The sequence below is a fragment of the Anomalospiza imberbis genome, unplaced genomic scaffold, assembly GCF_031753505.1.
Source record: "Anomalospiza imberbis isolate Cuckoo-Finch-1a 21T00152 unplaced genomic scaffold, ASM3175350v1 scaffold_385, whole genome shotgun sequence".
NCBI lineage: Eukaryota > Metazoa > Chordata > Aves > Passeriformes > Viduidae > Anomalospiza > Anomalospiza imberbis.
Window position 1 is genome coordinate 17,914 of NW_027100000.1, and position 13,089 is coordinate 31,002.

General features: G+C 65.3%; 1 protein-coding gene across 1 annotated transcript in view; it reads left to right on the top strand.

The window, feature by feature from the left end:
• The first annotated feature begins 144 nt into the window (after positions 1 to 144).
• The window catches only part of LOC137466668 (neurexin-2-like), a 50,089-nt gene continuing 37,144 nt past the window's right edge, over positions 145 to 13,089 (top strand). The window contains 7 exon segments of the mRNA XM_068178359.1: positions 145 to 244; positions 2,967 to 4,888; positions 7,041 to 7,061; positions 9,044 to 9,073; positions 9,527 to 9,592; positions 10,587 to 10,888; positions 12,632 to 12,676. Coding sequence (XP_068034460.1) covers positions 3,109 to 4,888; positions 7,041 to 7,061; positions 9,044 to 9,073; positions 9,527 to 9,592; positions 10,587 to 10,888; positions 12,632 to 12,676 — 2,244 coding nt within the window. The 5' untranslated portion in view covers positions 145 to 244; positions 2,967 to 3,108.

Genomic DNA, 13,089 nt, shown 5'->3' on the forward strand with positions numbered 1-13,089 from the left:
GTTTTTGGGGGGGGAATTTGGGGCCGGTACCGGGGTGGGGTGGGGGGGGGTGGGGGAGGTTTTTTTAGGGGGGCGATGCGGGGCTGGGGGGGGTTGCGGGGAGGATATGGGGGTGGGGGGGGATGGGGGGGGGGGTTGCGGGCGCGCGCCGCTCCGGAGCCGTGCGCGTGCCCGGGGCGGGCGGGGGCTGCGGGAGCGGCGGGAGCGGCGGGAGCGGGGCCGCGGCCGGGACCGCCCGGGGCAGGTACCGGAGATGGGGGGGGCGCAGCCCCGGGGCAGGGGGGGGGGACACGGAGGGGACCCCGGGGGGGTTGGGGGGCCGGGGGGGTGGCGCGATGTGGGGCGCGGGGAGGGGAGGGATGCGCCGAGAGGGGGGTGCGGGTGCGGAGTGGGGGGGGGGTGCGAGGGATGAGGGGGGGATTTGGGGGGGCTGAGGATGGGGGGGGGGGGGGAATGAAGGGGGGTGGGGAGGGGGCAGGTTTGGGGAGGAGGGGGTGCGGAGGGGGGATGCGGGGATGTGGGGGGAGGGGGAGGATGATGAGGGTCCGGAGGGGGGGGGGGGGGGCGTTAGGAATGGGGGGGGGGGGATTTTGGGGGGCTCAAGGAGGGATGCGTGGGGGGGTGCGGGGTTGGGGGGACCGGAGGGTCACATCCCCCCCTCCCTCCATCGCCAGGCGGGGTCTGTGGGGGCTCTGGAGAAGGCGGGGGGGGGAAGGGCCGGGGCTCCCCCACCCCGGGGAGGGGCCGCATCGCCCCCTCCCCCACTGCAGGGTCTGGGGGCCGCATCCCCCCGTCCCCCGCCCCGAGCCCCCCGCGGAATTCGGGGAGCTCATCCCGCCCCTCCCCCACTGCGGGGGGCTCACCCAGCCCCCCCAAAACCCCCCCAACCCCCCCCGCGGGACCCCCCCGGCCGCGGGGCCTGCGCTGGGCGTGCAGCACACGCGTGTGCGCCGGGCCCGGCCCCGCGGGCGGCGTCACGCGGGGCACACGCGTGTGAACCGGGGAGGGGGCCCGGGGCGCTCTGGGGGTGCGGAGGGTCTGGGGGTGCGGGGGGGGCCCCGCGCGTGTGCAGGGGGTGAGGGTGAGGGTGAGAACGGGGGTGCGCGGGGGGCGCCTGGGGGGGTTTGGGGGTGTGCGAGGGCTGCGTGTGCGCGGTTTTGGGGCGCACGAGAGCTCGCGGGGTGTTTGCGGACGGGTTTTGGGGTGCCAAGCGGAGAGGGAGGGCGCTGTGCCCGGTTCTGGGGGGCGCACGGGCGTGCAAGGGCTGTGTGGATACAGTTTTGGGGTGCACGTGTAGGGAGGGGTGTTAAACTGGGGGCACACAAGCGTGCAAGGGGGACGTGTGCGGTTTTGGGGTGCACACGAGTGTGCAGGGTGTGTGTGTGCGGTTTTGGGGTGCACACGAGCGTGGAAGGGGGGTGTATGAGGTTTTGGGGTGCGCACGAGCGTGCAGGAGACGTGTGTGCAATTTTGGGGTGCACGCGAGCGTGCAGGGGGCGTGTGTGCAGTTTTGGGGTGCCCACGAGCCCCGCAGTGGGTGCACAAACACCCGAGTGTGTTTTTGGGGGGGTGGGCGTGCAAAGGGGCGTGCAAGGCTGGGGGTGCACACGGAATTGGGGTGCAGGTGGAGACTGGGGGAGGGGTGCGCAGATTTGGGGTGCACACGAGCGTGCGGGGGGGGGGGGTGTGCACAGATTTGGGGTGCACACGAGCCTGGGCGTGTTTCGGGGTGCGCGTGTGCAAGTGGGGGGTTCAGGCCACGCCGGGGTGCACGCGCGGGTGTTTTGGGGGGGGTGGGGGGTGTCCCACAAGCCCGGGGGGCACCTGAGCGTGTGCAGGTGTGCAGGGGCTGGGGGTGAGCGTGCAAGGGGTGCACACCTGTGCGGGGGTGCACACCTGCGGTGCGGGGGGGGCCGTGACTGGGGGGGGGAGGGGGGGTGCGCGTGCAAGGCGGGTGCACGTGGAGAGGGGCGTGTGCGCGCACAGGTGAGCGCTGTGTGCGAGGCGGGGGTCGCTCACACCTGTGGGGGGGGGGGGGCACACGCGTGTGCAAGGGCGTGTCTGTCACCTGTGCGAGGCGGCGGGTCGCGGGGCGCGGCGGGGTGTGGGGGGGTTTGAGGGGGTCCCCCAGAGGGGGGGGTGGGGAGTCCCCGCACCCCGGGGTGCCCCCCCCGGCCCCGCCCCGCCCCCCCCCCCCCCCACTAGGGCCATCTCCTCCCTGTGACCTTCAGGGGGACACGGGGGACACGGGTGGTCGTGTGCCCCTCCCTCACCCACAGCCCCCCTAAAGCGCCCCCGGGGGGAGGCTCAGAGGGCCGGGAGGGGGGGGTTCCCCCATAGACCCCCCCCATAGACCCCTCTGATGCCCCCCGAGGTGTCCCCTGGCTCTGGAGGTTCCTCAATTCCCCCACAGCCCCCCCAAGCTCCCCCCAGACCCCTCCGAGAGGGCCCAGGTGTCTGCGTGCCCCCCCCCGCCCCTTTATCGGCCATCAGCGATCGATAATTAATTAATTAATGACCGCCGGGGTGGGGGTACAGACACCCATGGAGGGGGAGGAGGGGCACCCAGGCCCGGGTCCCTCCCCCCGAGGGTCTCTGGTGGTTCCCCCCCAGCCTGGGCCCCCCCCACGGGATGGGGGGTGGGGGGTGCCAAGGTGGGGGTCGCTGTCATCCCCCCTCCCCCCCCCCCCCGCAGGTGCAGCAGTTAATGTGATTGGCTAATTATGCACTGCATGTTAATGAGCCCCATTAGCCAACGTGGGGGGGTTATAAATAACCTGGGGGCTCATTTGCATAATGCCAGGGCCCAGGTTGCCGCGGTGACCGACCCCCCCCTTCCCCCCCCTCATCACGGGGTTAATTAGTGTGCTGATAACGAAGGGGGGGGGGCCTGGTTGCCCATCCCCCCATCCCTGGCTGTCACCCTCCACTTCCAGGGCCCCCCCTGACTGTGTCTCCCCCCCCAGGTGCCTCCGGACCCCCCGGCCACGCTGTCGCCACCCGCTGGGGCCACCCATGTGGCTGTGAGAGGACGGGGGTGGCCGGGCCCCCCAGGGCCCCCCCAGGGCCCCCCCAAGCCGCCCAGGCTCCGCAGCCAGCCCAGGCGCCATGACCTGTCCGGTCGCTGAGGGACACCCGGCGCCCGGGGGCCACCAAGAGACTAAAGCCCACCTGGGCTCCGTGACCCACCTGGGCCCCAGGGCCCAGCCCGGCTCCACGGTCCCTCAAGGCTCTGAGGGCCACCAAGAGGCTAAAGCCCACCTGGGCTCCGTGGCCACCAGAGGATCCATGGCCAGCTGGACCTCTGAGGTCAGCCAGGACCACCGAGAGACTAAGGCCCACCTGGGCTCCGTGACCCAGCTGGGCTCCCACGTGGAGACTGAGGCCCACCTGGGCTTTGTGGCCAACCACAACTTTGTGGGCAACCAGGACCACCTCGAGCCCGGTGCTGATGGTGTCTCTGTGGTGCTGTTGGACTCCAAGATCTCCCAAGGCTCTGAGGAGCACCTGGGGACTCAGGTCAGCCAGGTCCCTGTGACCCACCTGGCATCTGTGGCCACCCAGCACCACCTGGAGATGAAGGTGCACCAGGAGTCTGTGGCCAGCCGAGGTTCCGTGGGCAACCAGGGCCACCCAGAGCCCGACATCAACATCCCGTTGGACTCCAAGGTCAACCAGGGCTCCGTGGCTCGCTTAGACCTGAAGGGCCACCAAGAGCCCGCCCCCTCCCAGGCCTCCGAGGACCCCCAAGAGCCCAAGGTCACCCAGGGTCCCATGGCCAACCAAAAGACCAAGGTCAACCAAAGCCCCACGGCCCCTGTAGAGGCCAAGGTCAATGAAGACCCCGTGGTATGTTTAGACTTGAGGGTCCACCAAACCCCTGTGGCCAACCAAGCCCCTGAGAAACCCCCAGCCCCCAAGACCAACCGAGACCCCCTGGACCACCCGGACAGCCAGGCTTTCCAAGCCCCGGTGGCTCTTACAGACCGGAATGTCCGCCAAGCCTCCATGGCCGAGCACAGCCCCGCGGACCCCCAAGAGACCAAGGTCAAGCCCGGCCCTCTGGACCCGAGGTTCCCCCTGGACGCCACGGCCGAGGGAGGCTGCCGGGGGACCGAGTGCCACCAACCCCACGTGCCCATCTGGGCCACCCCAGCCCCCCGCCCGTGTGCCCAAGTCGCCTCGGGCGCCCGCCTGGGCCTGGTGCTGCTGACGCTGGGGTCCCTCCTGCTGCCCTGTGCCCGGGGCTCGGCGCTTGAGTTCGGGGGCGCCCCGGGGCAGTGGGCGCGCTACGGGCGGTGGGCACCGGGCGCGGGGGGACAGCTCAGCTTCCGCCTCAAGACCAACGTGACGCGGGCGCTGCTGCTCTACCTGGACGATGGCGGCAACTGTGACTTCCTGGAGCTGTTGGTGGCCGAGGGGCGGCTGCGGCTGCGCTTCGCCATCGCCTGCGCCGAGCCCGCCACGCTGGAGCCGCCGGCGCCAGTCAGCGACGGCCGCTGGCACGCGGTGCTGCTGACCCGGCAGGCGCGGCACGCGGCGCTGGCCGTGGACGGGGAGGCGCGGGCGGCCGCCGTGCGCTCCAAGCGCCCCGACATGGCCGTGGCCAGCGACCTGTTCGTCGGGGGGATCCCGCCCGACGTGCGGCTCTCGGCGCTGACGCTCAGCACCGTCAAGTACGAGCCGCCCTTCCGCGGGTGGGTGGCCGACCTGCGGGTGGGCGACGCGCCGGCCGCGCTGCTGGGCGCCCAGGGGGTCCGGGGTGACGGGGACGAGCGCTGCGCCCACCACCCGCCCTGTGCCCACGGCGGCCGCTGCACCCTGCGCCGTGGGGAGCCCCGCTGCGACTGCGCCGGCACCGGCTACCACGGGCCCTTCTGCGAGGAAGGTGAGGGCGCAGCGGGGTCAGGAGGTCAGGGGCCGTGGGAAGGGAGGGGTGGGCGCAGAATCAGCTCCAGAGCTTCATCTCCTTGTGTTTCTCCATGGCTTCATGGCCTTGGGCACCTCCACGTCTCGATGTCATCGTGTCCTTGAGGCCCTCCCCATCTCCGTGGCATTGCATGTCCTTCTGTTGTCACCTCCTGGTGTTTCTCCATGTCTCTGTGGAGTGTCCATCTTCATGGCTGTGTCCCCATGTCCTCGTGTCCTCCTTCACGGCCTTGGGTGGCTTTGTGTTTCTCCATCCCTGGTTTTGGGTGTCCTTGTGCTTCTCTGTGTCCTCTTGGCCTTGCACGTCCTCGTGTCACTGTGTCCTCCCCATCCCCACGTCCTCATGGGGTTGGGCCTTGGGTGCTCCTTGTTCCTCCATGACTTCCTGATGTCCTCGTGTCATTTTGTCCTTGAGCTCCTCCGTGGCTTTGTGTCCTCGTGGTGTTTGTTGTGTGTCCTTGTGTCCTTCCTGTCCTCGTGGCACTGGACACACCCACGGCGTCGAACGGCCTCGTGGTGCTGGTCACTGTCACTGTGTCCTCGTGTCACGCTGTCCTCATGTCACGGTGCTCCTGTGTTCTTCCACCCTCATGGGGTTCTGTGTCTCCTCTGTGTCCTCCTGGCGTTGTGTCCTTGAGTTGCTCCGTGTCCTTGTGTCCTCCTGGTGTCACATGTCCCTCTGTCCTCTTGCCCTTGCGTCACCCCGTGTCCTTTCACACCACCACTCGTGTGCTTCTCCAGGTCTTTTTGTCTTCCTTGTGTCGCCCACTCTTGTGTCACCTGTCTTCGTGTCACCCATCCTTGTGTCCTCCTGGTGTCACCCATCCTCGTGTCACCCATCCTTGTGTCCTCCTGGTGTCACCCATCCTCGTGTCACCCGGTGTCCTCGTGTCCTCCTGCCATTTCTCATGTCCTGGTGTCTCTCCTCACCCTCGAGATGTTGCACATCCACACATGACCCCCATGTTCCTCCATGTCCTCTTGTCCCCCGCATTGTCCCCCCCGTCCTCACACCCTCAGTGTCCCCACCCACCCCCATTTTGCACGTCCTCGTGCCCGTGTGTGCCCTCATGTGACACAGGTGGCTGGGGGTGACCCTGCTGGGGGGGTATGGGGACACCCCGGTCCCACCCATGATGTCACCCCCCTGGTGTCCCCACACGCCCTCGTGTCCCCGCCTGTCCCCACACCTCACACGCCCCTGTGCGATGGCACGCCCTGGCGTGGGCTGGGTGTCCCCGCGGTGACGGTGACGGTGACAGTGCCAGCCGGGCGTGGCCCGGGGGGGTCTCTCGTGGCACCCTGCCCTCGTGCCGACACATCCTCGCACACGTTCCCGGGACCCGGGGACAACCACCGGTGTCACCGTGGCGACAGCATCCTCCGGGCGTGTTGCCAGGGCCGGTTGCCATGGCGCCGCTGGGGCTGGGTACCCGTTGCCATGGAGATGCCCGGGCCTGTCTCCCTGGCGACGGTTGTCACGGCACTGCCGGATGCTCCCGCCACGTCCTTGAGGAGGGACAGGAATGGGGGGGGCTGCAGGGTGACCGGGGGACTGGGAGGGCCCTGGGGTGCTGTGGGGCACCCTGTGGGGTGCGGGGTCCCTATAGGGTGCCCTATTGGGTCCATGGTGCCCGTGGGGTGCAGGCAGGGCACTACCGGGTGTGCCATGGGGTGCTGGGCCCCTTTGGGGTGCTATGGGGTGCCCTATAGGGTGCTGAGCTCCTGTGGGGTGCCCTATAGGGTGCGGGGTCCCTGTGGGGTGCTATGGGGTGCCCTATAGGGTGCTGGGTCCCTGTGGGGTGCTAAGGGGTGCCCTATAGGGTGCGGGGTCCCTGTGGGGTGCTATGGGGTGCCGCGAGGGATGTGGGGTGCACGCAGGGTGTGCAAATCCTCACCGGGACGAAGCTCAGGGCGTGCAAATCACACCGGGGCGTGCAAACCCCTCCCACCCCCATTGTGCCCCGCCCCCAAGGTCAATTCCAGGTCACGGGGTGGGGTCACACGGACACGGAGGGGGGGGGATGGGGGGGTTGGGGACACGCGTGGGGGGTCCTGGGCACTAATTCCTCTGCCCCTCCCCCCCCCCCGCTGCCCCCCGGGACCCCCAGAGGAAGAACCCGCGGTGGAAGGTGAGTGTGGGGGGGGGATTTTGGGGGGTTTTTGGGGGAGGTTTGGGGGTGCGGGCGTGCAAAGCCCCGTGTCACGCCTGGGGCTGGCCGGGGTCTCACTCAGGTGTTGTGCAAGGGGCTCCAGGTGCGCAAATCCCGGGCCCGGGGGGTCCCGAGGGGCGTGGTCTGTGAGTCAGTGGGCGTGGTTTATGCAAAACAGTGGTGTGGGGCGGGGCTTGGCTCTCGTGCCGAGCACGTGGCTCCCGTGATGCTCACGCAGGGGGCGGGGCTACGTGAGGGGCGTCACCTGTAGATCCCGGCCATGACGTCACTCTCCCAAAGGCCCAATAGGATGCCGATATGCAAATGAAACCGGCAAGGCCGAGCCAATGAAGCGTGTGTGACGGGATGGGGGCGGAGATATGCAAATTAAAGCAGCACCGGCCAATGGGAGGAGGGAGAGATAAGGCTTCTCTGGATTGGCCGAGCCCAGTCCCAAGGGGCGGGGCTTGCACGAGGGCATTAAAAGGGCGGAGCGTGGTTTCCTGGCGGAGGCGTGGCCAGATCGAGGGGCGGGGCTTGCCCCCCACGTGCCCCGCACGAGGGTCCCGGGGTGGGGGAGGGTCCCCGCGCCAGGGGCGGCCCCGCCCCCCCGTGTCTCATCCCCACCCCCCACCCCCGGCTTTTCCCCGAAAAACCTCGGAAAAAGGGGAAAAACCCGCGGGAAGGCGGCGGGGGGGGGGGAACGGGAGGGGCGGCGCTTCCCGCGTGGCCCCGCCCCCCCGCGCTTGTCCCCGCCCCCCGCCCCCCACCCACCCCCACCCCCCCGGCATCGCCCGATGCCGTCACAAGTTAAAGGAGGTTTAAGTTGTGACGGGGCCCCTCCCCCACCCGGGGCCCCTCCCCCCCATCCCCCAACCCCGGGGCCGCTCGGGCCTTTCGGTCATTTTGGGTTTTTTGGTTAATTTTTAATTTTTTTAATTCTGATTTTTTTTTTATGTTTGTACTTTTTAATTAATTTCTCTTTCATCCCCATTTCCCCCTATTTTTCCCATGTTGCCGCTTTTCCTTTTCTATTTCCTTTTTTTCCCCCCTTTTTTTCTTTTACATTTCCCGTTATTTTGTCTTTTTCATTATTTTTCGGTTTTTTAAATTGTTTTCCCTTTTTTATTAATAGTTTTTCTTTTATTATTTTTCCTTTTCTCGTGATTTTTCCTTTATTTTGATTATTTCCCCCCTTTTAATGGATTTTATACTCTTTAAGATATTTCCCCTTTTAAAGTTATTTTCCAGTTCATTGTTTTTCCTTTTCTTATTCTTCTCCATTGTTAATTAATAGCTTTCTCCTTTTTTATAATTATATCCTTATATAATCTTTTTTCCTTTTGAAATTATTTTCCATCTTTCAATAAATACTTTGAACATTCCCCTTTTTATATCAGCTTTCTTTTTTTCGCCTTCATTTTTTCCCTTTCCCTTTGTTACTCTTTTTCTTCTTTATTTTTCCTCTTTGATAATTTTACCTTTTTGAATTATTTTAATTTTCCCCACTTTTCCCCCTTTTTTTCCCCCTTTTCTCTTTTCCCTTGTGTTGCTGACTTCCCCTTTTTATCAATTTCCTCCTTTCCCTTGCTTTGACCCTTTTCACTTTTTTCCTCTTTTTCCTCCCTTTCCCCGCTTTCATCCCTTTCCCTCCTTTCCTTCCTTTTCCTTTCTTCCTTTTTTTCTATTTTTGCCTTTTTTTGCCCCATTTCCCCGCTTTCTCTCATTTCCCTCCCTTTCATTTCCTTTCATTATTTTTATTTCCTTCCCCATTTTCTCCCCCAATTTCCCTTTTCCCTCCACTTTGCCCCGTTTCCCTCCCCTCCCGCCCCCCACCCCGAGTTTAACCACTTTCCCGTTTTTTCCCCCCAAACTTTCCCTTTTCCCGCCACTTTTGCTTTCGTTCTCCCGCCCCTCCCCCCTTTCCCACGCCCCTCCCCCTCCCCTCCCCTCCCCCCCAGGTCCCGCCCACCTGCGAGTCACCGGCCAAGGTAAAGACGCGCCCTCGGGCCCCTCCCCCACCCTCATCACCCTCATCATCCTCGCCCCTCCCCCACCTCCCCCTCCCCCATCCCCCCCCCATCGTGTCTGTGGCTCGTGCGACACGGGGGGAGGGGCGGCCGCCTCGCACGGGGACGGGGGGGGGGGAGGGGAAGTGGGGGGATGGGGGGGGCTGTGACCCCCTTGCACGGGGGCCGGGGGGAGGGGTCCGAACCCCTCCCCCCACAGGAGGAGGGGCCTGGGGGTCCTTCATCCCCCTCCTTGAGGGGGAGGGGGCCGGGGGGTCCCTGCACGGGGTGGGGGAGGGGTCCTTGCACGAGGACCGAGGGTCCCCTTGCACCGACGGGTGGGGGGGGTGTGGGGTGCGAGTGCCTCCCCCTCAGGGGGACACCTGTGCACACCTGTGCACACCTGGGCCCCGCCCTGACGCGCCCCTCCCCCAGGGCCCGCCGAGGTCGCCGAGGGGGGGCCCGGCCGCGGCGCCGGCGAGATCCAGCAAGCGGCCAAAGGTCAGTGAGGGTCAGCGGGACCCCCCCCCCCACGCACACCTGGGGCACCCCAGGACCCCCAAACCCCCACGCACACCTGGGACACCCCAGAACTTCCCAGGACCCCCAAAACCCCCACCTGTGCACACCTGGGACACCACAGAACCTCCCAGGAACCCCCCAAACCCCCCACACTCACCTGGGACCCCATAACAATGTCCCCAGGTGAGGTCCCCGTGGCGATGTCCCCATGTCCCCACACGAGGTCCTTGGGGCACTGTCCACCTCCCAGCCCCCCTGGTCAATGTCCCCGCTGGTGGGTTCCCATCACGACGTCCCCACCATGATGTCCCCACCTAAGGTCTGGTACAAAACCCCACAGCGATGTCCCCGTGGCGATGTCCCCATGGCAAAGTCCCCTTCGCCGTGTCCCCAGTGACAATGTCCCCATCAGAACGTCCCTGTGCAAGTCCCCGTTGCGATGTCCCCACGACAGGGTCCTCGTTGCAAAGTCCCCATGACAATGTCCTCGTTGGAAAGTCCCCATTGCCATGTCCCTGGTGCCAGGTCTCCTCTGGGATGTCCCCATCACAAGGTCCTTTTTGCGATGTCCCTATGATGACGTCCTCATTGGAAAGTCCCCATTGCCACATCCCTGGTTCACAGTCCCCATGACAACGTCCCCATGACAAGGTCCCCATGACAATATCCCCATCACAACGTCCCCACCACAATGTCCCCACCACAATGTCTCCATCACAACGTCCCCATGACAATGTTCCCATCACAACGTCCCCATCACAACGTCCCTACCACAATGTCCCCACCACAATGTCTCCATGACAATGTCCCCATGACACCGTCCCCCTGATGACGTCCCCATGACACCTCCTTGTCACAACCTCCCCATCTCCTGGCACCAGCTCCCACTGACAACCCCCCCCATGCCACACCCCCCTTGCCAACCTCCCCATGCAACGTCCCCACACCGCGTCCCCGCTGTCCCCACCGCCAGGCCGTGCCGAGTACGTGGCCACGTTCCGGGGCAGCGAGTTCTTCTGCTACGACGTGTCGCGGTCGCCGGTGCAGAGCAGCGCGGACGAGCTGGCGCTGGCGTTCCGCACGCGGCAGCGCCACGGGCTCCTGCTGCACACCGGCCGCGCCGCCGACTTCCTGAACCTGTCGCTCAAGGCCGGCGCCGTGTGGCTCGTCATCAACCTGGGCGCCGGCGCCTTTGAGGCGCTGGTGGAGCCTGTCAACGGCAAGTTCCACGACGGCGGCTGGCACCACGTGCGCGTGACGCGCAACCTGCGGCAGGTACGGCGGGGAGGGGAGGGGGGAGGGCTGGAGGGGTGGTGGGGAGCGTTGGGTGGCCGCTCAAGGGGTCACCTTTGGCAGCTCCCCAACTGGGAGCACTGGGAGCTTTGGGCTGCTCCCCAACTGGGAGCACTGGGAGCAATGGTTGGCTTGGACAGCTCCCCAACTGGGAGCACCGGGAGCCTTGGGCTGCTCCCCAACTGGGAGCACCGGAAGCAGTGAGAGCGATGATTGGTTTGCTCAGCTCCTCAACTGGGAGCACTGGGAGCCTTGGGCAGCTCCCCAGCTGGGAGCCTTGAGTGGCCACCTAATGGGTCTTCTCAGACAGCTCCCCAACTGGGAGCACTGGGAGCAATGGTTGCTTTGATTAGCTCCCCAGCTGGGAGCACTGGGCAGCCACCCAATGGGTTGTCCTGGCCAGTTCCCCAACTGGGAGCACTGGGAGCGATCATTGCCCTGATCAGCTCCCCAACTGGGAGCACTGGGAGCACTGGGAGCGATCATTGCCCTGATCAGCTCCCCAACTGGGAGCACTGGGAGCGATCATTGCCCTGATCAGCTCCCCAACTGGGAGCACTGGGAGCACTGGGAGCGATCATTGCCCTGATCAGCTCCCCAACTGGGAGAACTGGGAGCGATCATTGCCCTGATCAGCTCCCCAACTGGGAGCACTGGGAGCGATCATTGCCCTGATCAGCTCCCCAACTGGGAGCACTGGGAGCGATCATTGCCCTGATCCCCCAACTGGGAGCACCAGTACCTTGATCAGCTCCCCAACCGGGAGCACTGGGAGCACTGGGAGCGATCATTGCCCTGATCAGCTCCCCAACTGGGAGCACTGGGTGTTTGGTTAAACTAGAGAACTGGGCATACTGGGAGCAATGGGTTCCTCAGTCTGCTCCCCAACTGGGAGCACTGGTTGTGCTGGTCAGCCATCCAACTGGGAGTGATGGACACATTGGCCAGCCACCCAACTGGGAGCACTGGGAGCACTGGGAATCTTGCTCGAGCACCCAACTGGGAGCACTGGGTGTCATGCTCAAGCACCCAACTGGGAGCACTGGGTGTCATGCTCAAGCACCCAACTGGGAGCACTGGGTGTCATGCTCAAGCACCCAACTGGGAGCACTGGGAGCACTGGGAATCTTGCTCGAGCACCCAACTGGGAGCACTGGGAGCACTGGACATGCTGCTCAACCACCCCGCCGGCAGCACCGACCGCAGGATCTCTCCCCCAACTGGGAGCACTGGTTCCACGGACCCTCCCAAACTGGGAGCACTGGACACGCGAGGAGGGGGAGGGGGTCTCTCCCCGCCCCCCACGGGGGGTGACCGGTGGAGTTCGGGGGTTCCTCCCCCCCCCACCACCCCGCCCCCCCTTTTCTGACAACTCTCTGCTTCTCTCCCCCCCCCCCACAAGGTGGGCGCCGCCCCTCCCCCTCCGTGCAACGCCCCACCCCCACCCCCCTCCTCGTGCCACGCCCCTCCCCCCTGTGTGTGCGCGTGCCACTAACACGCTTCCCCCCCCTCCCCCCCCCCGCGGGGCCCCCCCCCACTAACCTCCCGTCCCCCACTAATCCTGGGGGGGCCCCCCCTTAACAAAAACAACCCCAAATCCCCCCCCCCTCCAAAAAAAAACAACAAAAAAACCAAAACACAACGCGCCCCCTTCCCCCCCCCACCCCCATCCTCCAAGCGCCCCCCAAACGTCACGTTTGTGTTTTGTCCTTCTCTCGCCGCCAGCACGCAGGGATCGGACACGCTATGGTAAACAAACTGCATTACCTGGTAGTTATCACTCTATTGTTACTCCTTGGCTTCGCCGTGGCCCCGCTCCCGACCTTTTGGGGCCGATCCGGGGGATTTTGGGCAAAAATTTTCACCCACCCGCCATCTCCGCAGGCCGAGCTTCGGCTCCCCCCACTCGCGGCAAAATAAACGAGAGCTGGTTCTACCCCCACCCCCCCCCCAACACACACACCCTCCTCTTCCTCCCATCCCAGCAAAAATCCTCCCTGAGGGGGCGTGTGTTGCTCCATGGGGGTGAGGTGGCGCCTCCACCCATCTGCGACCCCGTTTTTGGGGTGAGTTTTAGCGGTTTTGGGCAATTTTCACCCGTCTGCCGTCTTGTGGCTGAGCTGCAGCTCCCTCGTGCCCAAATGAGCTGGTTTTGCCCCCCCCAAAAAAATCCTTATCTGGGG